The sequence below is a fragment of the Carcharhinus amblyrhynchos genome, chromosome 22 (assembly GCF_965287045.1).
Source record: "Carcharhinus amblyrhynchos chromosome 22, sCarAmb.v2.hapA, whole genome shotgun sequence".
NCBI classification, from domain to species: Eukaryota; Metazoa; Chordata; class Chondrichthyes; order Carcharhiniformes; family Carcharhinidae; genus Carcharhinus; species Carcharhinus amblyrhynchos.
Window position 1 is genome coordinate 37,366,751 of NC_137345.1, and position 26,355 is coordinate 37,393,105.

The following is a 26,355-nucleotide window of genomic DNA, read 5'->3' on the forward strand; positions in this document are numbered from 1 at the left end:
ACCGAGGAATGAATGTTGGTAGCGCAAATCAACAACACGTCATAAAGAGGGAATCTGAAAGAGAGGGAGGATCCGGGATAAACATCTATTTATTTGGTTTTGTTTGTCAGCTTGAATGTACATAGCCAAGATGTTCACAAGGTCAAGTCACAGACATGATATTGCTTCTTAGGGGTGAAAACAAGAATCAGGTGGTCCGGTTAGAGGAAGCTATAAAGATTAAATTACAAAGACAGGTTGCAACAACACTGGTATTCTCTCAAGCTAGAAACAAACATAGAAAATAGGAGTAGGCCATTTGGCCTTTCGAGCCTGTTCTGCCATTCATTGTGATCATGGTTGATCATCAAATTCAATATCCTGATCCTGTCTTCCCTCCTTACCGCTTGATCCCTTTAGCCCCAAGAGTTATAGAAACAAAGTTCTGAAGTGAAGTGGCAATCTGGTTGATGAAGGCGTCGATCAGATAATTAGAGAGAATCCATTTCCTCCAGTGAGGGAATCCAGAGTAAGATGGCATAGCCTTGAACTCGGAGCTGCTCAGTTCAGAGGTGAAGACTGGAAGCATCTATTCACACAGAGCAGAAATCTGCAATGCCCTCTGTTCAAACAGCTGAGGGCAACTGGGAGTCAAGTGAAAATTCAAAAACCACGTCTGACCAGTATTTAATTCGACAAGTGTATAAAGAATTTTGGAACCAAGTTGGATAAAACAGGGATTGCCATTGTTTAAGAGAATGGTAGAATGGGCTGGTGAGGTTGAATGGTTACACCTGCCCCTGGAAGCAGCTAACATGCTGGAAATGGATGCTCCTGCACACAGAAGCAGCACCTACCTCCTGGAAGGAACTCCATGATCAGGTAAAGGTTGAGTTTGTCCTGAAAGCTGTAGAACATTTTCACCACCCACTGACTATCAGCTTCTACCAGGATATCGCGCTCCGCCCGGATGTGCCCCACCTAAGGCAAAAAGATAAACTAGTCAATGATGTTACTGGGGTCAGTACCAGTGTGTTATAATCAGGCAGAATTGACTGATAGATGCTTCACTCTTCACATGAAAGTAGAATGTTCTTGCTATGCCAGTTTTCTCTGCTCCATTCCTGAATGCTAAGATACAACTCCACAGGCACTGGCTACTTCCCAGAGCAAACTCATACTCATCTTGGTCTGCAGATATCAGCAGCATGGCCACAGCCAGGAGCTTTGCTCCACATCTAACACACACTGGGATGATTTTTGCAGCTCTTCCTGAAGGATCAGCTATACTAACTCCACCATTAACCCAGCACAGAGCAGGGGTAGAACTTGGACCTGTAGGTCAAGGAAGCTCAGTAACCTTAGTCCCAGTACAATTCAGCAGCAGTGCAGTTAGCAGACAATATATTTGACCATTGTATCCAAGCTGCCAGTAACATAACCAGGGGACTTTGGGGCACTAGACAGAATTCTACAGTCACATAATAAACACAAGGTTAAACAGTGTGCTACAGGAACTGCCTCACCATCCGTCACTCCTCAAAAGTCAATAATAAAAGATTCTGCTGTCGCATGGAACTCACCCTGATCCCTTGAATAGCTCAGCATTTAACGGGGAGGAAGCGAACGAGAAGAGAAAAACCAGACTGTAGAATGGAGCACTGAATGCACCCATCTTGACAGGAGTACACGGTGTGGTATTGACAGAATCCCAACAGGTCCAATGTCAGAATGGTCTGGCAACTCACTCACCCAGGCAAAGCAACCAACACCCAATGTGATCCCAATCCAATGCCCTGCCAGCTTCTTCCCCTCCCCCAGCAGTCCCCACCTGGATAGACATGTAAAACACCAACATACTGCTACCAACTCACTTCAGCCTTCATATTCCCATTGTCCCTACCACCAGTAACACAGATAGCAGCTGGACTTTGCCCTCATGTCACATCGCTCTACACACACATCCAGGCCAGGCTCAGGTTAACAAGTACAGGGTCTAGGACAGTTTGGCCAGAAGACAGCACAGCTTAAAGGAAACGGTATGAAATTTTCATCAGCAGTCTGGATCACTGAAATCTTTCAGCTGCAGCGCAACTACATTCAAACAAGAAGCTATTTGTTTTCTCCTGTCAGAAATGAGCTGGGTCTGTGTGAATGCATGGCCAGCTCGGAAGATCAATACATGGAAGCACTGACGCACTCATCCCAATCCAGTTACACCTAGGACAAGGTCTCAATGAAGTTTAGCACAAACAATGCAAACTCCTTAGCCAGGGCACTGCCATCAATGTTGGATGGAGCAGGAGGAAGCTATGTTGCAGCAGGAAAAGGGGAGAACTCTCCTAGGTTTTCCAGATTCAGGAGAGGACAGAACACCAACGGGAAAGGTGGTAAGCCAGGTTCTGAGAGTTACAAAATCTGTTACCTGCTCCTTTTCCAGCATGTCTGATTTGCGCAAGATTTTCATCGCGTAGATGTGGCCCGTGTCCTTCTTCTGTACCAGACGCACCTGTAAAAGGCAAATATTATTCACTAACCGAGTCTCATTTTATTTCATTTGAAGGTAACCCATTTAAAAGCTTATGTTACTCGCAGTTCAGTGAGGACAATCTGACACTCCTAGTGCAGTACTGTGGGAGTGTCACAAAGGCAGATTTCTGATGAAATATTAAACTGAAGACCCACCTACCCTCTCAAGTGGACGGCCAAGTTCCAGTGGCACTATGCTGAGGAACAGCGAGGGTGTCTCAGTTATCCTGGCCGAGACTTCCTCAACCAATATCACAAGACACACAACCCGGTTATCACACTTGCTGTGCCAGCCACTCATTGACTATAAAATGCTTTGAGACATCTTGAGTTTGAGCTATATAAATGCAAATCTTTCTCTAAACTGCTAAACCCAGTGAACTTCAGCAAGTTTTAAATGTCGAATGGCAAAGTAACACCCACTCATCACTGAAGTAGTAGTTTACTCAAAATTACCTTAAAATGAATTCTGATGTTGGACATCCTGCAAGTTGCTGAGGAGCCTCATAAAACACTCCCAGTAAATTCTACAACTCCAGGAGATGCTGATTTTTCAATTCCTAAACAAATCACTCAAAATCATTGTGGACAGTCTCAGTGGGGTACCAAGGGCTCAGATTCAAGTATGGGTCTGATCAGGCTCACCTCTCCGAATGCACCTCGACCTATGACCTTTAGGGATTCAAAATCATCCAGGCCCAGTCTGGTCCGCTTGAGTCGCAAGAATTCGGTCTCCTTCCTGGCATGTTGTGACCTTCTCATCCGCTTCTAGAATCAACAAGGAACACTCGGTCAAAACCATCCTCAGGCACAGCCCTTGATATTCTACACAGTGCACTGTTACCAATATTACCATCACAAATGTCAATTTACAGCCCATGAGGTAGGAAAGCACCCCTCCCAAACTCACCATCTCCACCATGTCAAACAACAAGGTCAGCAGGCATATAGGATCATCATCACCAGCTCCCAGTTTCCCCAAGCCATGTAGCACCCTGCCTTGGAAATATCGCCAGTGTTTCATCAGCATCAAGTCAGGATCCTGGAACTCTCTCCTTCTAAGCACTGGACACACCTTCACCTGAACAACTGCAGCCATTCGATTAGGCAGCCTTCTCAAGGGTAATTAGGGATGAGCAATAAATGCTGGCCTTGTCAGTGATGCACAAGGCCTGGGAATGAATAAAGGCCAGGAGAAAATAGGCCTGAGATTGATTGGAGAGAAGCGATGGGAGCAGTGAGTAGTTTATTCTGGAAATATGGATAAATGGACTGGAGGGATTCCTTCATGATAAACCTATGTATGACAGCCCTCAGCTGTCAACAGACTAAGGGACAATCAGACAGGACCCTACACAGTCCCTGAGACACTGTTCATGTATCTAGCTTAATATATTTATCCTAGCAAATCCTTTTGTCAATTTAAACACTTCCATTCGATCAACATGTTGAGGAAAAAATTATGTACAGATCAGCTGTAACCAGATTAAATAACAGAACAGGTTCAGGGGGCTAAATAGCCTTGTCTTGTTACTACGAATGCTAATCCAGCATCACGTACAAGTTAATTCTCTTTCCTAATCACCCAGAATTCAGATCCTGCATTGGCTCCACAAAAAGCCTGCCAAATTCTTGGTTAGTCTCGCAGGCCCAGCACGGGCTTGGCATCACATCCGAAGAGAACTCACTCTGAACCATGAGCTTTCACTGTAGACAGTAGTACAAAGGGGAACTGCATGAGTACAAGTGGCTGATAGTCTACTGCAACTTTAGCATCACAAGAAGCAGGAGTGTGCTCTACATCTCACTGATATGCCTAGTGTATAGCATTCTGGGTCAAAACTCCCTCCCTAACAGCACTGTGGATGTACCTATACCTCAGGGACTGTACACTGCAAGAAGGCAATTCACCTTCTCAAGGGCAAATAGGGATGGGCATAAATGCTGGTCTAGCCAACAACACCAACATCCCATAAATGAATTAAAAACTTCTCACCCAAGTCAGGAAGTTGCAGTATCAAGTCTCACAAGAGACTTCAGCATTGAAGCTCGGCCTACACTCCCAATGCTGCATGGGCAGGCTTGCTATCTTTCAGGTGAGGTGTTAAACTCAGGCCTTGTCTACCCTCACTGACAGATGTAAAGCATCCCTTGGCCCTATTTCAAAGGCAAGCAAGAGGTGGTTTCTTCCCAGTCTCCTGGCCAATATTTGTTCCACAATTGACAGCACCAATTGGAGGGAACATAATCACACAGATATCTGCAGCACTTGCTGCAGGCAAATTGGCTGCTTCTTTTCTTATATCATAACAATGACTACACTTACATATTTAAACCATAGTAAATTGCTTTGGTTTGTCCATGAGGTTGTGAAAGGCATGCCAAAAATACAAGTCTTTTTCTTACAGCCAAGGCCTCCCAGCTTTCCTGTAATAACTAATCATTATTCCAGGGGGTGTCAGACCAGCAGATCTTGCTGAAAGAACACAATGTGGTCACAGGGCTTTGTATTTCACCTGGGCTGCCTCGGCCATACAAAAGCTAAAAGGAAAATTAAACACAATTACCTCGTCATCTCCGAGCCCCTCTTCTTCCATTACCTTTTCCAACTTCCGCTGCCTAATAGAGAAACATAAAAATGTCAAGGTAAGAACATTTTCAGTACATTGGACAGAATTATCAGTGTTAAAAAGGCAGCGAGGACAGCGGGGAAAAACATGAAAAAATTAAAACCAATAAATTGAAAATAAGTTTATGGGTTAAATCCTAATTATTATTTTGAGCGCTATGAACATTTCCATTAACAACTATTAACGTAGGCTGTGTCACATTAATGAGTCTTAACATAATAACCTGAGCCATTTCCCCAAATTTTGCACATCAATATAATTTTACAATCAGACCCAGAGTCAGGGGTTACGCAATATTTAATTTTCCAGATTGGATACAACCCAGCACTGTGGCACACTGGTTAGCACTGTTGCCTCACAGTGGCAGGGACCCAGGTTCAATTCCTGGCTTGGGTCAGTGTGTGGAGTGTGCACGTTCTCCCTGTGTCTACATGGGTTTCCTCCAGATGCTCTGGTTTCCTCCCACGGTCCAAGGATGTGCAGGTTAGGTTGACTGGCCATGATAAATTGACCCTTAGTGTCAGGGGGACAGAGAGTAAGTATGTGGGATTACGCAGATAGGACCTGGCTGGGAACGTTGTTGGTGCAGGCTCGATGGGCCAAATGGCCTCATTCAGCACTGCAGATTCTATGATTTTACGTCGCTTTGGCCTGAAACCACTCAGGAAGCTTAACACCATTCAGGACAGTGTGGCCCTCTTGATTAGCAACCGATCCAGCTTAAATATCCCTTGCTGTGAGAACCAGCTGCAACATGTATTATCGACAAGATGCATTGCAGCAAATCACCAACAGCTCTTCGACAGGGCCTTCCAACCCCACAACCTAAACTAGAGTGACAAGGGCAGGATGTTCACAGGACACCAACAGTTCCATTATACCCTCCAAGTCACACTCTGTTCTACCTCAGCAGTGGAGGATAGAACTGGAACCAGTCTTCACACATTGTCAGCTTTGACTGAGATACATTCGCAAAACTATGGACTTCCTAACCCAACAATTCCAGCCTCATTAGAGGACAAATAGGGCCCTAATACCTGCATACAATTAAACACAATTAGTGGACAATTAACACCACATTCCAAGATAAACATAGCAGTGGACATCACTGCCAAAGCTAAAAGTTTACTACCTATTCCTGGTGGCAATGAGCCACATTCTTGAACTGTTGCAGTCCATGTCATGAAAATACACCACAGTGGTGTCAAAGTGGGAAATTCCAGGATCTGGACCCAGTCACAGTGAAGGGATTACGATAGCTAAAAGTCATGACGGTATATGACTTGGAGGGAAACTTGCAGTTGGTCATGTTCCATACACCTGCGTGATAGTCCTTCTACGTGATAGAGCTCAGGGGCTTGGAAGGTGCTGTCAAAGGAGGCTTGGTGAGTTGCTATTGTGTAGCTGGCTACCGCTGTCCTTCAGTGGTGGAGGGAATGAATGTTTAAGATGATAACTGGAGCACCAATCAAGCAGTCTGCTAATTTGGACATTATTTAGCACTCTTCCAGGCAAATGAAGAATATTCTATTACTCTCTTAGTTTTGCCTTTTAGATGGTGGACAGGCTTAGAGGGACACAACCCAGCAACTACCACATGAATGGGATCAACATGGAGCATTTACTGCTCACAGTCACTGCAGTTTGATGGGTCTGGCCTGGTGTGTGTGAATAATAGGCAAGGGCATAACCAGCTTCTCGGCCTCTTGGCTAAGATCAAGTGTGGTATCGACATGCTGTACTTGGTTGAAGTCATTACGTTACATTTCAGCTTCATTTGAAGCAATTCTTTAAAGCGGCATCTCGGCCTTTGGGCTAAGATGCAAATTAGATCAAGCCTTGGAGGTGGAGTTACACCTACTCCAAACAGCTTGGATCATGTAGGTCAAGCCCAAGACAGGAGGTGAGAGCCCTGTCTTGTCAGCTTGGATCGGGAATGTCCCAACTTATTGGGACTCTGAATTGGCTTTAATTTGACTTGATTGGATTGGAATAAAGTTTAAAAAAAAGATTCAGCCCATCCACCATCCAAGCTGGCAGGTGCAATGTATCAGTTTTTCACAGTAACTTCATTGCAGTATTAATGTAAGCCTTACTCGTAACTAATAAATAAACTTTACTTAAACCAATGGGGTAACCAGTTTTGATGGCATAGTATGCACTCTCATAGACTTTCTCTAATATCCAAAGCAGTTACAGGGTTGCCCCTCATGAGTGCCTGGTGCCCGCCCCCAGATGTTGATGGTGGGGTATTCGATGATTGTAATGCCACTGAACGTCAGTGCTGAGACTCTACTGGAGACAGTTATTACCTGACACTTGTGCGGCAGGAGTCCAACAAGACTAGGAATTTTATATTCTTCATATAGATTAAGCAACATCACAGATTACAGCACAGCACCAGTCCTTCCTTCCTCTAAACTGCAGCCTAACTGTAACTAGGCCCAGATGAATAATGACTGTGTGTACAACACAAAAGGGCATACACATGCACTTTGGACATCCACCACCAGAGAGCGACATTCTGCAATGTTATCAAACATCACCCAGGCTAGAGAAATGCAACAGGATCTAACAGCACAAAAACAGCCCAAGTTCCTGGTCTTTTGAAACCACCCTTCAAATATTACTTAGAAAACAAGTTAATCTTCCATTACATCAACAACTTAAAAAATGCAAACTGATTTTTCCTCCTTCTGACCTTGTCCAGTTATTAAAAAAACCTGAAGTGTAAAGCCTCACAGAGATACGAATGGGTTCAGGTTAAAGCAGTCAAAGATCCTGGTCATGATCACAATGCAGACAAGACAGGCGAGAGCGAGCAAGTGAGTGAGAATACAGACCAGCACAGCACAGTATGGGCTCTATTGTGATTCCAGTCCCGATACCCTCAATTAAAGCTTACAAACAGGCATTAACACTGATCAATTGTGCTGGAGGTGACCAGCCCCATTGAAACTACCACGTGCATGGGATCGACATGGAGCATTTACTGCTCACAGTCACTGCAATTTGATGGGTCTGGTCTGGTGCATGTGAATAATGGGCAAGGGCGTAACCAGGCTCAGCCACTCCACCATCCAGGCTGGCAGGTGCAATGTTTTCCACAGTAACTTCATTGCAGTATTAATGTAAGCCTTACTTGTAACTAATAAATAAACTTTAAAAAAAACACTTTTACTTAAACCAATGGGGTAACCAGTTTTGTATGCATGCACAGCAGGAAGAAATCACAAAGAACCAATTCATAGTGTGCAGCAGGATAATCTGACACTGATGTTGGACATGCACTTCTTTCTATCAGCACTGAAGATACAAAGAGCTGTCTTATATGTGGCTACATTGGAAATATTAAATCTTTCCTCCAGTATTGTACCAATTGTCCAAATTCTAACAAACAAGTAGAGAGGCAATAGAATGCTACAACACCAGCCAAGTGACTGTGGTTTGCCGATTCGACTCAGTCAAGCCCAATTGTGGCTTCCCAAAGACTGCGCACACACCAACAACGGTCGGGGAGAACAGTCATATGTTATTTTTGGACAGAAGCAGCACAGAAATATCATCAGTCTGAGCCAGCTCCTCCTAGTGTGTGTGGGATCTCACCTTTAACAATGGTGCAAGTCAACTCTTAACTTGATTCAGAGTGACATCAGCAGCACCTCCGGTCTAACAGCCACTGACCACAATTCAATAGCAAGGAAGTGGCAAAAATAAGTTTCCTGCAAGATCTTTAAAAGATGATGGAGAGAGGAAAATAGCCTCAAGTTGACAGGAAATAAAATTGTGCAGCTGAAATATTAAGGACTTTCCTCAAGACAACGCTTGAGGAAAAGATTCTTGAAGTGATCATCCTTTGGCAACGTGTCTGTTTAAATAAATAGTCCGGTGCGGAACCCCTTGTAGCTGGAATCAGGGCATTCACCCAAAACAGGTGCTTTTAGTTTTTAATCGCCACTGGAGTCATAGCCCTACTCCTATATACCCTCCTTGTACAAGCCTCATGCTAGGGTCTTCAGCTCCTAATAAAGACTGACATGCCAGTTCAGTACTGACGGGGTGCTGCACTGTCAAAGATGCTGTCTTTAATACAGGTGTTAAACTGAGACCTGGTCTGCTCTCTAGGGTCAAGATCCCATGTTACAATTGAAGGAGCAGTGAGAAAGCCATCCCTATGTCCTAGTCCATATTTATCCCTCGAGAAGTATCAATAGAACAGGTGAACTGGGCATTTATCTGTTTTTTGGACTGTGCCATATAGAACCATAGAATCCCTGCATTGCAGAAGAGGCCACTCAGCCCTTCGAGCCTGCACCGACTCTCTGAAAGAACATCCCACCCAGACCCTCTTCTCCACCCTGTCCATGTCACTCCACATCTTTGGACCGACTAGTGTCTCACTGGCTTTGGAACATTCTGGAGCTGTGAAAAGTGCTATATAAATGCAAGCATTTTCTAACCTGTTCTTAAATGTTGACATATATGGGTGACACAGTGGTTAGCACTACTGCCTCACAGCACCAGGGACCCAGTTCAATTCCAGTGTTGGGTGATTGTGTGGAATTTGTATGTTCTCCCCGTGTCTACGTGGGTTTTCTCCGGTGCTCCAGTTTCCTCCCACAGCCCAAAGATGTGCTGATGAGGTGGATTGGCCAAGCTAAATGTGGAAGATAGGGTGGGGATTGGGCATGGGCATCATGCTCTTCAATCGGTGTAGACTCGATGGGCTGAGTGGCCTCTTTCTGCACTGTAGGGAATCTATTTCAATCATTGACAATGGCATTGCATTCCAAACCTCTGAACCTCTCATAATATATTCTCCTGCTCATATCCTAAATCTTGCATTTTATTCACAATGTCCATGCGCAAATGTACGAAACAAGAGCGTGCATAAGTGTGTGTGCCTGCGACAGAGTACATGTAAATGTACACATGCACACTATATATCCCTTTGTTCAATACCCTTATTCAATTCATGTTAATCTAGTAGTGTGTTTTGATTCCTGGGAAGTGTAGCTTGGACCTGTACTTGCTGGGGTTCGAAAGGACAATGGGTGATCTCATTGAAACAAAGATTGTGAGACAGAACAGACAGGTAGATGCTGAAAGGTTGTTTGCCTGACTGGGGAATCCAAAACAAGAGGGCACAATATCAGAATAAAGGATTGGCCATTGCAAACTGAGATTAGAAGATCATTCTTCAGAGGATCATAAAAGCTCAGCTGCTGAGTATAGTCAAAGCCAAAATCGACAGAGTTTGAGACTTTTCTGGGAACGACAGGACTATGGGGATCAGACTTGACCAGACATGATCTTATTAAACTGCAAAGTCAGCCAAGAAGCCTTTTGATGACTTCTAGCTCTTACTTCTGAATAGTATTTCCATTGTATTCGTATTTGTCCATATCATGCAGCAGCCTACTGAAGTAAATAAAAGTAAAATCTCAGCAGGCCTGACAGCATCTGTGAAGAGTGAACAGAGCTAACATTTCAAGTTTGGACGACTTGTCAGAATGCTACTCAATCCATGCTGCACTGCCTCTGTGGACGCAACATTCTCTCGTGTGCAACATAAAACCAAACATTGTAAAACTACAAGGTTTAAATAGCGTTACCATGGAGATCTGAAACCAAATTTACCAAACCACCCCCAATGAAGCAATTACCTGATAGGATTTCACTTTTGATAACTTGTCTTTTAACACTAATCAGAATCAACGTAAACTGACAGGCAAATCACAGGCACTGTGAACTAGATAAATTACATGTATAGCAGAAACACCAGGAACACCTCACAGAGTCTCTAAGTGGTTCACTCCTCTTGTACAGCCAACATTTTCAGCCAAAGTAATCCCAAGCTTAGATATTCTCTGCAGTTTCCATGTAAACAGGATTCCACCCATACAATCTGCTACACAATGATGCACTTCTTTCATCTCTCAGATCTTCCCTTTCCTCTTCTGTTTGCTGCACGGCTTATATGTTTTAACTTTCTTCCTTTTGTTTCCACTTCCAACTCCAGGGTAATCAGGGCACATGGACCAGGATTTCCTAATATCCCTTTACTGTACATAAACTCAAAAAAAAAGTCATTTTCACGAATTGTAATTGTTTTTAAATCAATCACAGATTCCACAAAACATTTTAAAGAAATTAGAACTTTTTCTGACTGTTACTGTATTGGGGCAAAGTATATTCACTATTACACCATTGACTTTTATATCAATACTACTTGCCATAAAACCAAATATTTCAATCGATTTCCATTATCACATAACGGATAGCCCAATCAGCCATCTCAGCCAGTCCCTTTCCCTGACACATATCCAATTCTCCTTTGAAAGCAATTACTGAATCCCCCTCCACCACACTCTCAGGCACAGCACTCAGGGTTCTGACCACTTGCTACATAAAAGAAAAGCACTCTCTCACATCATCCTTTGATCCTTTTGCTAATTACCAACAACTGGTAATAGTTTCTCCTAATCTGTTCAGACCCCTTGACTCTCTTATCAAATCTCCTCTCAACTTTGCTCCAAGGAGACATATCCCAGCTTCTCCAATCTACCCACGTCAAGTCCCTCACCCCCTAGCATCATTCTCGTGAGTCTTTCCTGCATCCACTCTAATACTTTTATACCTTGCCGAAAGTGTGGTGTCCAAAACTGAACACAATATCCAGTTGTGGTTGAATCAGCTTTTCTCATACAGGTTTAACACGCCCTCCTTGCTTTCTGCCTTTTGCCTCTTTGTGGAGTTCTGAATTCCATTTCTTTTTTAACTGCTTTCTTAGTCTGTCTTGCCACTTCAAGAATTTGCACACATGTACCCCAGATCTCTCAGTTCATGCACCCCATTTTAAAATTGTATCAAAATGAATCGTTGCACAATTCTATTCAATTTAAGGTGCCATATGTCTATCTATTCCATTAGTCAGTATCTATCTCAAAATTTCTCACCTCACAGCTGATAGTTTTGTCTGCAGAATTTGAAATCGTGCCCAGATCTAATACAGAAAGAAAAGTAGTGGTCCTAGTGCTGGCTCCTGGGGGAGCCCACTATATAAGGGGAAATATGAAGCCATCAGGCCGGAAATTAGAGACATAAATCGGAAGGAGGTATTCTAGGGGAAATGTATCGAAGTAAGGTGGCAGATTTTCAAGGAATGTTTGTCCGGAGCTCTGCATGACAATGTTCTGATGAGACAGGGAGATTACGGTAGGTTATGGGAACCGTGGTGCACCAAAGTTGTAATGAATCCAGTCGAAAAGAAAAGCATACAAAAGGTTCAGGGAGCTAGGTAATGTTAGGGATCTAGAGGAGTATACGGCTTTTAGGAAGGAACTTGAGAAGAAAATTAGGAGAGCCATAAGGGGTCATGAGAAGGCCTTGGCAGATAAGATTAAGGAAAACCCTAAGGCGTTCTAAAAATATGTGAAGAGTAAAAGGATGAGATGCGAAGGAATAGGACCTATAACGTGACGGTAGGAAAGTTTGTATAGAACCGGCAGAATTGCAGAGGTCTCAATGAATACTTTGCTTCAGTACTCACAGTGGAAAAAGATCTTGTTGGTTGTAGTGCAGGCTTGCGGCAGACTGAGAAGCTTGAGTGCGTGGACATTAAGGAAGAGGATGGGTTGGAGCTTTTGAATAGCATCGAGATAGATAAGTCGCCAGGGCCGGATGGGATGTACCCAGGTTACTGTGGGAGGCGAGGGAAGAGATTGCAGAACCTCTGGTGATGATCTTTGCATCATCGATGGAGACGGGAGAGGTTCCGGAGGATTGCAGATGTGGTTCCTATATTCAAGAAAGGGAATAGAGATAGCCCAGGAAATTATCGACCGGTGAGTCTAACCTCACTGGTTGGTAAGTTGATGGAAAAGACCCTGAGAACATTTAGAGAAATTTAGTATGATCAAAAGTAATCAGCACGGCTTTGTTAAAAGCAGATCGTGCCTTACAAGCCTGGTTGAGTTTTTTAAAAATGTGACTAAACACATTGACGAAGGAAGCGCAGTGGATGTGGTTTATTTGGACTTCAGCAAGGCATTCAATAACGTCCCCCATGCGAAGCTTATTGAGAAAGTAAGAGGGCATGGGATCCAAGGGGACGTAGCTTTGTGAATCCAGAACTGGCTTGCCCGCAGAAGGTAGAGAGTGGTTGTAGATGGGTCTTTTTCTGCATGGAGGTCGGTCACCAGCGGAGTGCCCCAAGGATCAGTTCTGAGACCCTTGTTGTTTGTGACTTTTATAAATGACCTGGATGAGGAAGTGGAGGGATGGGTTGGTAAGTTTGTTGATGATACAAAGATCGGAGGTGTTGCGGATAGTTTCAAGGGATGTTAGAAGTTGCAGTGTGACATAGATAGGATGCAAGACTAGGCGGAGAAGTGGCAGATGGACTTCAACCCGGATAAATGTGTAGTGGTACATTTTGGCAGGTCAAATGGGATGAAGGAATATAATATTAAGGGTAAGACTCTTGGCAGTGTGGAAGATCAAAAGGATCTTGGGGTCTGGGTTCATAGGACTCTCAAATCGGCTTCACAGGTAGAGGGCGCAGTTAAGAAGGTGTATGGTATGCTGGCCTTCATCAATCGAAGAATAGAGTTTAGGAGTCGGGAGATAATGCTGCAGCTGTATAAGACCCTGGTCAGACCCCCCTTGGAGTACTGTGCTCAGTTCTGGTCGCGTCATTACAGGAAGGATGTGGGAGCCGTTTAAAGGGTGCAGAGAAGATTTACAAGGATGTTACCTGGATTGGGTGGCATGCCTTATGAGGATAGTTGAGACAGTTCGGTCTTTTCTCCTTAGAGAGACGAAGGATGAGAGGGGACCTAATAGAGGTGTATAAGATGAGAGGTATTGATCAAGTGGACTCTGAGAGGCTTTTCCTCCGGACTGAAATGGCTGCCACAAGAGGACACAGGTTTAAGGTGCTGGGGAGTAGGTACAGAGGAGATGTCAGGGGTAAGTTTTTCACTCAGAGGGTGGGGGGTGAGTGGAATCGGCTGTCGTCGGTGGTGGTGGAGGAAAATTCGTTGGAGTCTTTTAAGAGACTTCTGGATGAGTACATGGGACTTAATAGGATTGAGGGTTATAGGTGAGCCTAGTAGGTAGAGATTTGATCTGCACAACTTGTGGGCCAAAGGGCCTGTTTGTGCTGTAGTTTTTCTATGCTTCTATGATACCTTCTCCCAATCCAAAAAAAACCACCATTCTATGTTTCCTGTTACTCAGGTAACTCACTATCCATGTTGCCACATTCTTATTTGTTCCATGGACTTCAAATTTGCAGGTAAGCCTATTATGGCGCTTCATCAAACACCTTTTAGAAGTCAATATACACCACATCAATTGCACTGGCATTATCAACACTGTTACCTCATTACCCCATCAAAAATGGGAAAATTCTAAATGGGAGAATGCTTATGAAATCAGAAACACAAAGGGACTTGGGAGTCCTTGTTCAAGATTCTCTTAAGATTAATGTGCAGGTTCAGTTGGCAGTTGGGAAGGCAAATGCAATGTTGCATTCATGTCAAGAGGATCAGAAAAGAGAAGGGGTTTACTTCTGAAGCTCTATAAGGCTCTTGTCAGACTCCATTTGGAGTATTGTGAGCAGTTTGGGGCCCATACCTAAGGAAGGATGTGCTGGCCTTGGAAAGGGTCCAGATGAAGTACACAAGAACAATCCCTGGAATGAAGAGCTTGTTGTATGAGGAACGGTTGAGGACTCTGGGTCTGTACCCGTTGGAGTTTAGAAGGATGAGGAGGATCTTATTGAAATTTACAGGATACTGCGAGGCCTGAATAGAGTGGACGTGCAGAGGATGTTTCCATTTGTAGGAAAAACTAGAACCAAAGGCTAAAGGGACGATCCTTTAAAACAGAAATGAGGAGGAATTTCTTCAGCCAGAGAGTGGTGACTCTGTGGAACTCTTTGCCACAAGAGGCTGTGGAGGCCAGGTCATTGAGCGTCTTTAAGACAGAATAGATAGGTTCTTGATTAATAAGGGGGTGAGGGGTTATGGGGAAAAGAAAAATATTAGCCATGATTGAATGGTGGAGCAGACTCGAAGGACCGAATGGCCTAATTCTGCTCCTATGTCTTATGGTCTAAAAACCTCAAACTAGTTAAATGCAATGTGTCTTAATCAATCAAGCTGGCTTTCCTTAATTAATCCACAATTATCTGAATGACCATTGATTTTATTCCAGCTATTGCATCTAAACATTTTCCACTACCAAAGTTAAACTGACTAAACTGCTGTTACTGGGCTTTACACAGTTTTCTGAATAAGAATGTCACATTCACAATTCTCCAGTCCTACATCCAAGGAGCAATAGTAGATTATGGCCAGTGCCTCTACAATCTCCACCCTTATTTCCCTCAGTATCCCCAGATGCATCTGATCAGAACTTCTCAACTTTGAACTATAAGCAGCCGTTCAAATTCTTCTTCTATTAATTTTAAGCCCAAACTATGTCTCAACTGCCTCCTCCTGCCTACGCCTTCAGCAACATCTTCAGAAGCAAGGACGTCAGTCTGAAACATCAATTCTTGTTTCTCTCTCCACAGGTGCTGCCAGGCCTGTTGAGAATTTCCAAAATGTTGTGTTTTTGTTTCAGAATTTTGGCATCTGCAGCACTTGTCTTACGAAGGATATACTGGCCTTTTGGCAGGAGGGGGAGGATCTGGGCACAAATTCTTCAAAGTGGCATAGCAGACTAATAAAGCGATTAAAAAGGAAATATATGGGAATGCCAGCATAAGAAGCTAGATTGTAGGTATGACCTCACTGTATGGCTCAAGGGACTGAATGACCTGCTCCTGTTCCCATGTTCCGATCATGCTTTTCACCAATTCAAAATTAACGTCTGCCAAAATTACTCTCCTTTATACATACTGATGTGAAGTACAGGTAATTGTAAAATATTCCCAAGCAGTTTCTGATTATTCCCCATTAATTCAGTAGCCTTTCCTCACCAGGTGGAAACACAGAGGCTGTAAAAGGATCTAGGCCAGTGAAATGATTGAACAAGATGGCAGCACATGAAGTATAATGAAAAAAGTACGAATGGTCCATTTTGTTGGAAGAATGGAAAAAGCAGAATATTTTTAAAAGGTGCACAAAGACAAACAAATGCTGGTATTCAGAAAGATCTGGGTGATTTTTTGTTTTACTTGAAATACAGAAAATTCACATTTAGATCCAGCAAGCAATTAGGAAAGTAAATGGGGTGTTGGACTTCATTAGACGCTGGTTGGAGTATGAAAGCAAGCAAGGAGATTTTTGTGCAATTGTACAGGCCTGTGGCAAAACCACATCTTGAATTTTAGTCTCCTTGCCTAAGAGTCGCTGGAATGGGGTTCATTAGATTGATTTCCAGGTTGAGACAGCTGACCTTTGAGGAAAGATTGAATAAAATACAGTACATTCCCTGGCGCTTAGAAAAATGAGCTTCGAAAAAATGAAAATGCATAAAATTTTAGAGGCTTCGACAGGGTAGATATTGAGAGGCAAAATCCTCAGCTGCCCAGGGATCATTACCTCAGGATAAGAAAGATGTTCTTGCTTTCGAGGGAGCGCAGCAAAGATTCCGGGGATGGGTGGACTGATGTATGAGGGCAGATTGACTAGGTTAGGATTGTTTTCGCCAGACTTCAGACGAATGAGGGGGGGGATCTCAGAGGCTTATAAAATTCTAACAGGACTAGAGAGGGTAGATGCAGGAAGGATGTTCCCAATGGTTGGGGTGTCCAGAACCATGATAGACCAATTAGGACAGAAATGAGGAGACATTTCTTCACCCAAAGAGTGGTGAGCTTGTGGAATTCATTATCATAGGAAGTAGTTGATGCCAAAATATTGAATGTTCTCAAGAGGTGGTTAGATATTGCACTTGGGGCCAATGGGATCAAAGATTTTGGGGAGAAAGCAGAATTTGGCTATTGAGATGGATGATTAGCCATGATTGTAATGAATGGCTGAGCAGGCTCGAAGGGCCAAATGGCCTCCTCCTGCTCTTATCTTCTACGTTACAACGGACACTGAAATTAATAAATCTGAAGATAACGTGTGAAAGTTTGCCACCTTATTCCTATCAATTGGGGAGCATGCCCAAAGAGGCAAATGGTCAACTGCTCCTATTTCTTACATTACGCCCCACCTCCTATTTAATTTTTTCTTGAATGATGATAGTTCTGGAATACTTTATTTTTCTGCACTCCCTCAAACTTCAATTAACCTACTTCCTCATTTCTCTCATTCTTTTATCATCAACCCTTTAGCCCCATACATCCTTTTCTTCAATTTTAGATTCAAGCCATCAACATTGAAATTTTAAATAATTTCCTCATTTATTCTACACATCCCAATCGCCTGATTAAAAGTATCCATTTGTTTAACTACATTTTACATTCCGATTTCTCTTTCCATCCCACCTCAGACAGCTCACTTCTCATCCTAAGATAAGCCCCAACTCCCTTTGACACTCTTGTTCCTTTTCCCTTTCAATTTGGACTTTGCATCTGAGTTACTGACCGTGAGGGAGCAAGATTAATAATCAGGAGAAAGGGAGTCAGTAAAAGGCTGTTATTTGAAATAACAATTTAGTTCAAGAAACTCATCAAAAATCCAAAGCATCAATGCATATCCCTCTCAGTGGCAGACAGCATTCAAAGGGCAAGGCTTTATGCTCTGGAGTCCAGGTGGGAGAGAGAAGACAAGACTGGATGGAGTAGGAGCTAAAGCAAAGATTAATTCTAGGGAGCAGTAAGTCGTCTGACAACACCTCTTGTTTCTAGTCTGCAGACTGACATGAGTAAGGATACAAACATTCCCCATTGGTCCACACTTACCTCATTTCCCTCTCTTCGTGTTGTGCAATCAGGTTACTATAGAAATTTTCTAGGGTAACCTTTGTAATGGTGACCCGCTCCTTTGTGTGGTTGCTCATGGTGGGATAAGAGGTTGTCTGCCCGGTCATCGCCATGGCTACCTGCAAAGAGGAAATATCCCACATGAGTGATACAGTTCAAAATGAATACTTGATTTTCACACAGCAAGTGGCACTTGTTACATGTATCAAAATATACCAGCGCCTGACTCTCAATTCATTCAACTGCCAAAACCCAACTACCAATATCCAAATCTCCAAAATTCAAATGCCAATATCCAAATCTCCAACTTTCCCAAACTTTGTAGGGGAATATTTCAGAACTGTGATCAGAGGTCTTTGGCCAACCATCCTTCCACATGATAGGGTGTTGGTGCTGCCAGATGCAGCAACTTTGAGCACTCTCCTCCAAGTCAGAAAGTTTTAGTTCACACCTGCTCTAGAGATTAGAGCTCAAACATTCATGCCAACACTCCAGTGTAATACTGAGGAAGTGCTGCACTGTCTTTCGGATGGGATACTAAACCAAGGCTCCATTGGCTGGCTCAGGTGGACAGAAAAACTTCTGCGGCACAACTTCAAAGAAGACCAGTGTCCTGGTCAATATTTATCACTCAATCAACGCTGAAACAAGTTCTGGTCAATATCATGTTGGATCTTTATAAGAATTTTGTACTCACAGATTGACTCCCTGCAACAGTGAGCAAGAACATCATCATTGACTGGAAAGCACCTGCAAACATCCAGAGGTTATGAAATGGCACTAAATCATTGCCAGGCTCTTGTTCAGGTTATCAGTGAAATTAATGCGCAAGGACAACAGTCAGAGCAAAGTCTGTCAGCTCAGACCAGTTCCCTCAGTTGTTAGCAAAAGCAGCAGCTGAGCTGCCACAGTTCAATGTTATCAGAATACACAAGCTTCATTGTACCCAATAACTGACTCCCCCCCAACCTCCTGGTCGGCAAGGGATTCTAGTGCAGTTCCCCTGATGCGTCCCTGATACAGAATTATTCATATGGGGAGCCTCCCTTGGTCACACCGCCATCTGCGTGTGTGTATGTGTGCGCTCCCTCAGTCACAGTGCCAATCAAGTGGATTTGCTGCCAGTCCTTAAGTGGTGGAGGTCTCTCCATCTCCTCAGATACACGTTCTGACCAAAATGCTGGAGGGGGGCCTGGTGGAGTTCATATTCAAAGGTCGCAGCTTAAGTACTGGAGAACTATTTCCCTAGTTTGTCAGTTTAGAGGGCTGTCGTTCATCAGTCTTTCTGGCCCGTGCTAGGTACTCTAATATTTCCCAGCTTGTTTGCCAGATCCTTCTATCCAAATATGTGGCCAATTCTCTGCTAATACTGGCACAGTGGTTAGAACTGCTGCCTCACAGCACCAGGGACCTGGGTTCAATTCCGGCCTCGGGTCATTGTCCGTGTGGTGTTTGTGTGGGTTTCCCCTGCATGCTCCAGTTTCTTCCCATACTCCAAAGATGTGCAGGTTAAGTTAATTGGCTGTGCTAAACTGACCCTAGTGTTAGGGGGATTAACAGAATAAATGCGTTGGGTTGTGGGAATGGGGCTGGGGTGGGATTATGGTCGGTTGAATGGCCTCCTTCTGTACAGTAGGGATTCTAACCAATGATGTTGTCTTGACTATCATGAGGTAAAACATTCCATCTTTTAACTTCCCTTTTGATACTTGGAAAATTTCCTCATTTAATGGTTCACCAAATAGAAGGAAATATTTACAATAAAACTTCTCTTAACTTCGAAGATCTTGAATTCACTCCATCAGCCTCTCCGCTCCAATTGTTCTGATTCTCGGAGCTGTTTTGCATTATGAAACTGCTTTATTCCTGGCATCACTCATGACCCTTTGCTATACCCTTACATAAATACGGACAATCATTAACAGGAGCAGGAAGCAACCGCTTCGATTTCTCACTTACATCCTTGTTGACTATTAAACTGACTGGGCTGTAGGCCAAGGGTTCACAAACCAAGGTTGTCTGGGCTGAACAGATTAACTTCGTTTACAGTGGCCATGCACCAGCCCACCATCATCCCAGCTCTACGCTGCAACCTGCCTGAACAGGGTCACTCACAGTGGGCTGTTTACCCAGTAGTAAACCACAATGTTATGCCCTCCCCATAACACACACCATTTACTGGGAAAGGGTGCAACAGCTTGTTCTTAGTAAAACATCCTAAATAGTTCACAGGACAGTAATCCAGACTAAATTAATGACAGATGATTGAATGTTTGAGGTTTTAAAGAGCATTTTAAAGGAGAAAGAGGGGCCAAGAAGTTAAAGGAGGGATGCTTGGGGCCTACACAACTGAAGAATGGGAGGAGAATCCATTCTCCAAGGCAGATAGATGCTCAAGGTGCTGACACCGACTGAGAAATGTAGTTTCACTCAAGGTGCTATTCCTGCAGTGAAAGGAGGGATGGGAGTGGCCAAAGACAAAGGGATTTGACACTTCTTTGTGATGAGGAATCATAATTGTAGACATGGTGACACAGTGGTTAAACACTGCTGCCTCACAATGCCAGAGACCCAGCTTGGGTCACTGTCTGTCCGCGCAGAGTCTGTATGTTCTCCCCATGTCTGTGTGGGTTTCTCCGAGTGCTCCAGTTTCCACCTGCAGTCCAAAAGACATGCTGGTTAAGTGCAATGGCCATGCTAAATTCTCCCTCAGTGTACCCGAACAGACGCCAGAGTGTAGTGACTTTCACAGTAACTTCATTGCAGTGTTAATGTAAAAGCCTACTTGAGACACTAATAAATAAACTTTAAAAATCTTTTTTATGATAAAAAAATAGGTACAATTATTAGAACATATGCAATCAAGGTCAAATGGATTAACAAGTTTGCAGAGAGGGAGGTCAGAGCATTATTTCCACGGTGGAAATTTCTCGTCACTGAAGAGTTGATAAATTGCCTGCAGACAGACCAGGTCACACCTCATGACTGATGCAAGAGGTCACCATGGAAACTACACAACTGAACTGTAAAGACAACAGATATAGGAGTGCCGTTCAATTCCTCAGCTGTATTCATGAGGTGAGGAGTGGTAAACAACTGCCCCAAAGGTGTGGCCTGAAAATAGGGCTATAAAAATGAGCATATGGAGGAAGTCCCCTCCTTCCTCCTGTTTTCACAGCCTCAGCTTATTCCTGACCCAAAGAGAATGTCTGCTTCTCCACTATCCACAGACATCAAGTTATCTACAAAGCCTCAGATACACTTCAAACTTTCCCTCAAGAAAGTATGGCCCTTCTCTCTATTAAAGGTGCGCACTTGAATCATCCAATTATCTTCTGTTAAGGCAATTTTAACTATTTCATGATCTCTTAACTCCCAATTGTAACCAGGCTGTAGAAATTGTTTGATGCTAAGTCTATACTATCCCAATATGACAATCCTTTGTGAACGTATATAAAACAATGTTTAATGTCTGGAATGTTTTAATAGGACAATAAATATAACACAGATATTAGAGGGAGGTTTTTCACACAGAGGGTAGTGGGGGTATGGAATGCTCTGCCAAGTAAGGTGGTGGAGGCAAACACGCTAGAGTTGTTTAAGAGTAACTTAGACAGGCACATGAGCGGGTTGGAGATGGGTGGATATAGGAGATTGTTTAAATAAGGGTCATTAGCATTGGGGCGTCCCTGGTAAGGTAAATGGATATGGTACAATAATAATGTTTTTTTTCTCTTTTTCATTCACAGGTTTTAAGTCGGTCCGCCTTGTGTCCAACGAGGGGCATATACGCGATGGGTCGTACTTGGGCTGCTCTTGGTTGTTCGAGATCGGCCTAGTGCTTCATGTCGTTACTGTGTGCTTCAACTGGACCAGATACTGGGCAAGACGACAAAACTATCACTGATTGCTGTGCAGACACATGGATTTGGGCCGGTGTCTGTGGGAGTTTGCGCATTCTCCCCGTGCTCCGGTTTCCTCCCACACTCCAAAGATGTGCTATTAGGCTGATTGGCAGTAATAACTTGTCCCTAAATTAGTTTCCCTCAATGTGGATGGCCATAAAACATTAGATAAGGGTCATGGGTGGAGGGGGGGACTGGTGGTGTTAAGATGGCAGCGCGGGCGCGTTGGGCCGAAGGGCCTGTTTCCCAGGCTGTTTTTGTTCTTCTTCTTTGTTCTAAATAAATAAATTCAATGTTAAGCACTGATTGGGTGGGTTAAAAATAAGTATTTCCCCAAGTTAGATTGAATAAAATTTAGGTAGTATTAATAGTTTTACATGGGACACAGCACGGAAATGACATTGAACCTCTTACTCTCATTCAGTATATCAGTCCATTGCCCAAACAGAGTGTGCCGGTAAGCTGACTGATTGGAATGCAAGAGCTGGTGGGGCATCAGTCAACCACGCCCTGCTTTAACCCATCCTTTAGATGATGTGTTAAATAAATCAATGTCCTGAACACATTCCTGTGGATAATTTGGATTGTTTACTGCTGTTTAGACAAGGTGTCCCAGTGCCATGGCCAACATCCCACTTCAGCCAAAGCCCAGAGCTGAAGACAGTTATGGCTGCTGTTTGTGGGGTGGTTGGGCACACAAACTGGCAATCGTCAAAGTTGGAGATGACGGCCAGGAGTAATTGCTAACAGATATGTGGAAATGATACAGCAGCTTCAGGCAATGGGCAGACACATGGTTAAACACAATATCCACAAGTTGCTGTCTGCATTGCACTGCTTCACAATTAACTTCACAGAAATAGCATTCTGCTGTCAGTTCCTGATCTACACTTGATGGAATGAAGTTGCTGTATTTGGGGGGCAGGTGACAGAAAGTCAAGTCAGTCAGATGAAGTGCAAGTACCTTTAAAGATGCAATAGATAATGATCATTACAATCTTTGAAAAGGAAGTATTAGCAATGTGAAGATTTATCCATCAGATAGTAACTTTTTTTTAAAAAGTCAAACATTACATTTTTACATTCTTTTACTTTTCCTTGTCACCATCCTCAATCTTTTTTCCTCTAGTTTTTTCTCAACCCAATTTGACATTGAGTTCACTTCCTTCCAATCACCGTGCTTCTCAGTTCTTGCAGCTTATTTCACAAGCCATCAATCTATTGGTAAAGGATATAACCAGTTAGTCCTGTGCAATCAGCCACCCTCACTGCACTGCTGTCAGGTTGCAATTTCAATGATGTGAGCACACATTTAACCTTAAACAAGGGAAGCTGAGAACTGAGAGATGCTGTGTTTTAGCACAACCTGAGCTGCTGGAATATTTGGCCAAAGAGGTCAGCTTTAAGTGGAATGACATAAGGTAAGGGAGATAGAGAGGCAAAAAGGTTGCCAAGGAAATTTCAAAGCTTAGGGTACAGACAGCAGAAGACAGTCACTACCAATGGTAGGATGAAGAAAGTGGGGAATGGACAAGAAACCAGAATTGTGTAGCACAAAGTTCCTGAAGGGTTGTAGCACTGGAGGAGGTCACAGAGATGAGAAGAGGCAAAGGGGAGGAGAGTGGAATTTGAACACAAGGAAGGTCATTTTAAAATCAAGGCATTGGTCAACAAGAAATCAATGCCAATGCACAATGAATTGATGCAACTCAGATATAGGCAGTAGAGTTTTGGTTCAGTCCTAATCTATGAAGGTTGGAAGATGAGAGGAGAGACAGCAGAGCACAAGAATAGCCAAGGATGGAAGTAACTGAAGTACGGTTGAAGGTTCCAGTAAAAATCTCATCTGAAATTTATTGAGATAACTTCATTTCCTTTTAACCTATGTCACAGATCTTTCACACAGATCACTCCCTGCTGACAACCCCTCACTGATTATAATCATGAGACTGATTCAACATGAAAGAACTGCTCACAGCAAACACTAAACTGCATCCTGACCACCGTAGCAACCGCTCTCTTTACAAGAAGAAACTTCTGCCCTGTTATCAATGTTGCACCTGATGTGGAGATGCCGGTGCTGGACTGAGGTACACACAGTAAGAAGTCTCACAACACCAGGTTAAAGTCCAATGGGTTTATTTAGTAGCAAAAGCCACTAGCTTTCAGAGCGCTCGCTGCTTCTTCATCAGCTGAGTGGTATTTCAGTTCACAAACAGAGCATATAAAGACACAAACTCGATTTACAAAATAATGGTTGGAATGCGAGTCTTTACAGGTAATCAAGTCTTAAAGGTACAGACAATGTGAGTGGAGAGAGCATTAAGCACAGGTTGAAGAGATGTGTACTGTCTCCAGCCGGGACAGTTAGTGAGATTTTGCAAGCCCAGGCAAGTCACGAGGGTTACAGATAGTGTTACATGAACCCAAGATCCTGGTTGAGGCCATCCTCATGCGTGCGGAACTTGGCTTTCAGTCTCTACTCAGCAACTCTGCGTTGTAGTGTGTCATGAAGGCCACCTTGGAGAACACTGACCCAAAGATCAGAGGCCAAATGCCCGTGACCCCTGAAGTGTTCCCCAACAGGAAAAGAATATTCTTGCCTAGTGATTGTCGAGCGGTGTTCATTCATTTGTTGTCATAGCATCTGCATGGTCTCCCCAATGTACCATGCCTTGGGACATCCTTTCCTGCAGCGCATCAGGTAGACAACGTTGGCCGAGTTGCAAGAGTATTGTACCATGTACCTGGTGGATGGTGTTCTCACATGAGATGATGGCATCAGTGTCGATGATCCGGCATGTCTTGCAGAGGTTGCCACGGCAGGGTTGTGTGGTGTCATGGTTAATGTTCTCTTGAAGGCTGGGTAGTTTGCTGTGGCCAATGGTCTGTTTGAGGTTGTGCGGTTGTTTGAAGGCAAGAAGTGGGGGTGTGGGGATTGTTTTAGCGAGATGTTCGTCTTCATCAATGACATGAAGGCTCCGGAGAAGATGTCATAGCTTCTCTGCTCTGGGGAAGTACTGGACGACAAAGGATACTCTGTCCACCGTGTCCCATGTTTGTCTTCTGCAGAGGTCAGCGCACTTTTTCGCTGTGGTGCATTGGGACTGTCGATCAATGAGTTGAGTGACATATCTTGTTCTTATGAGAGCATCTTTCAGCGTCTGGAGGTGTCTGTTACGATCCTCATCATCTGAGCAGATCATGTACAGAGGTCTTGTCCTTAGGGGATGGTTTCTTTAACACCTTTAGGGTGGAAGCCGGAGAAGTGGAGCATCGCAAGGTTACCCCGGGCTTGCGGTAAAGTGAAGTTGGAAGCATGGCAAGGCTAGTTTTATTTACAGCTCAGTGAATGGCACAGGCGAAACAGCGATAGACAAGCAGGTTGGGGGGAGGGGGGGTGGGTGTTAAAACAGCAGGTGTGGAAGTGGGTGTACTGCCAATGTGGAACACAGTGAAACTCATTCCTGGAGGCACAATCTCTCTCATTGACATGAAATGCCAGAAGCATTCAGCCATTAACACCCTTCCAATACCCATCACTTACTGATAAGCCAACCACTATGAATTCACCCAGGGACATGGAAAAGGATCCCAGTTTAATCCAGGAACATATTAGCTGATCTCAGCCACTGGACCAGAAGTGTTGCAACAATTGGACTCAAGGCCACAGACATTGGAGAAATGGGAAATTCAGCCAGTGCTGCAATTCCTCTGTGGTGCTCAAAACTGTGCTTGGATAAGGACAATGTGCCTGCACCTCCTCACTGAAATCAAATGTCCTTTCTTAGTAAACTGACCTCAGAGGTCAGTTCTTCCTTTCTCAGTAAACTCTTGAGTCAAATGAATAGGCTGACACTGCGTGGGCTGGAACATGAATAGTCAGAGGGCATTTGGAACAGCAAGATTTCTTCAAAAACAGCGCAGACAGCCAATCACATGATATTTACTATGGCACAAGACAAAATAGGCTGAAATCAAGAGACAACACCAGGTATCTCGATAAAAGCAGCTTACAGACGAGACTGTACAAATGTAAAAACAGACAATAGTGGAAAATCTCAGCAGGTTTGACAGCATCTGTGGAGACAGAATAGAGCCAATGTTGAGTCTGACTCAATGTACTGGGTATAGACAATCACTCCTTTTGACCTTGGCTCATATCTGTTACTTATCGGGGTAGGGTAAGAGTGGCCTAGCACTCTCAGTAATGAGCAGAGAGTGACACGTAGTGCCCCTTCTCTATGAGCCATCCCCAAACAGGAGGGCGAAACTGCAAAATCCCAATAGCCCTACTGGTCTCAGTCTAAATGGAAATCTACAGAATTTATAAACCTTTTCATTCACACTCTAATGCCCTCTAACCACTCAACTGCTGCCGCACTCAGCACACTCTCTATGGAGATGTACCGATAGAATGTCT

At 43.7% G+C, this 26,355-nt stretch overlaps 1 protein-coding gene across 4 annotated transcripts in view; it reads right to left on the reverse strand.

Annotated features, from left to right (window-relative positions):
• The window catches only part of LOC145357065 (serine/threonine-protein kinase 38), a 94,959-nt gene that overhangs the window by 13,879 nt on the left and 54,725 nt on the right, over positions 1-26,355 (reverse strand). For 3 of the 4 annotated variants that reach the window (XM_080210146.1, XM_080210142.1, XM_080210144.1), the window contains exons 2-6: positions 18,007-18,146; positions 5,076-5,127; positions 3,154-3,276; positions 2,405-2,488; positions 837-960 (exon numbers count right to left, since the gene is read on the reverse strand). In XM_080210146.1, coding sequence (XP_080066272.1) covers positions 837-960; positions 2,405-2,488; positions 3,154-3,276; positions 5,076-5,127; positions 18,007-18,140 — 517 coding nt within the window. In that variant the 5' untranslated portion in view covers positions 18,141-18,146. Of the gene's footprint in view, positions 1-836; positions 961-2,404; positions 2,489-3,153; positions 3,277-5,075; positions 5,128-18,006; positions 18,147-23,006; positions 23,151-26,355 lie in introns of all 4 variants that reach the window. The other variant, XM_080210143.1, reaches the window with a different exon arrangement.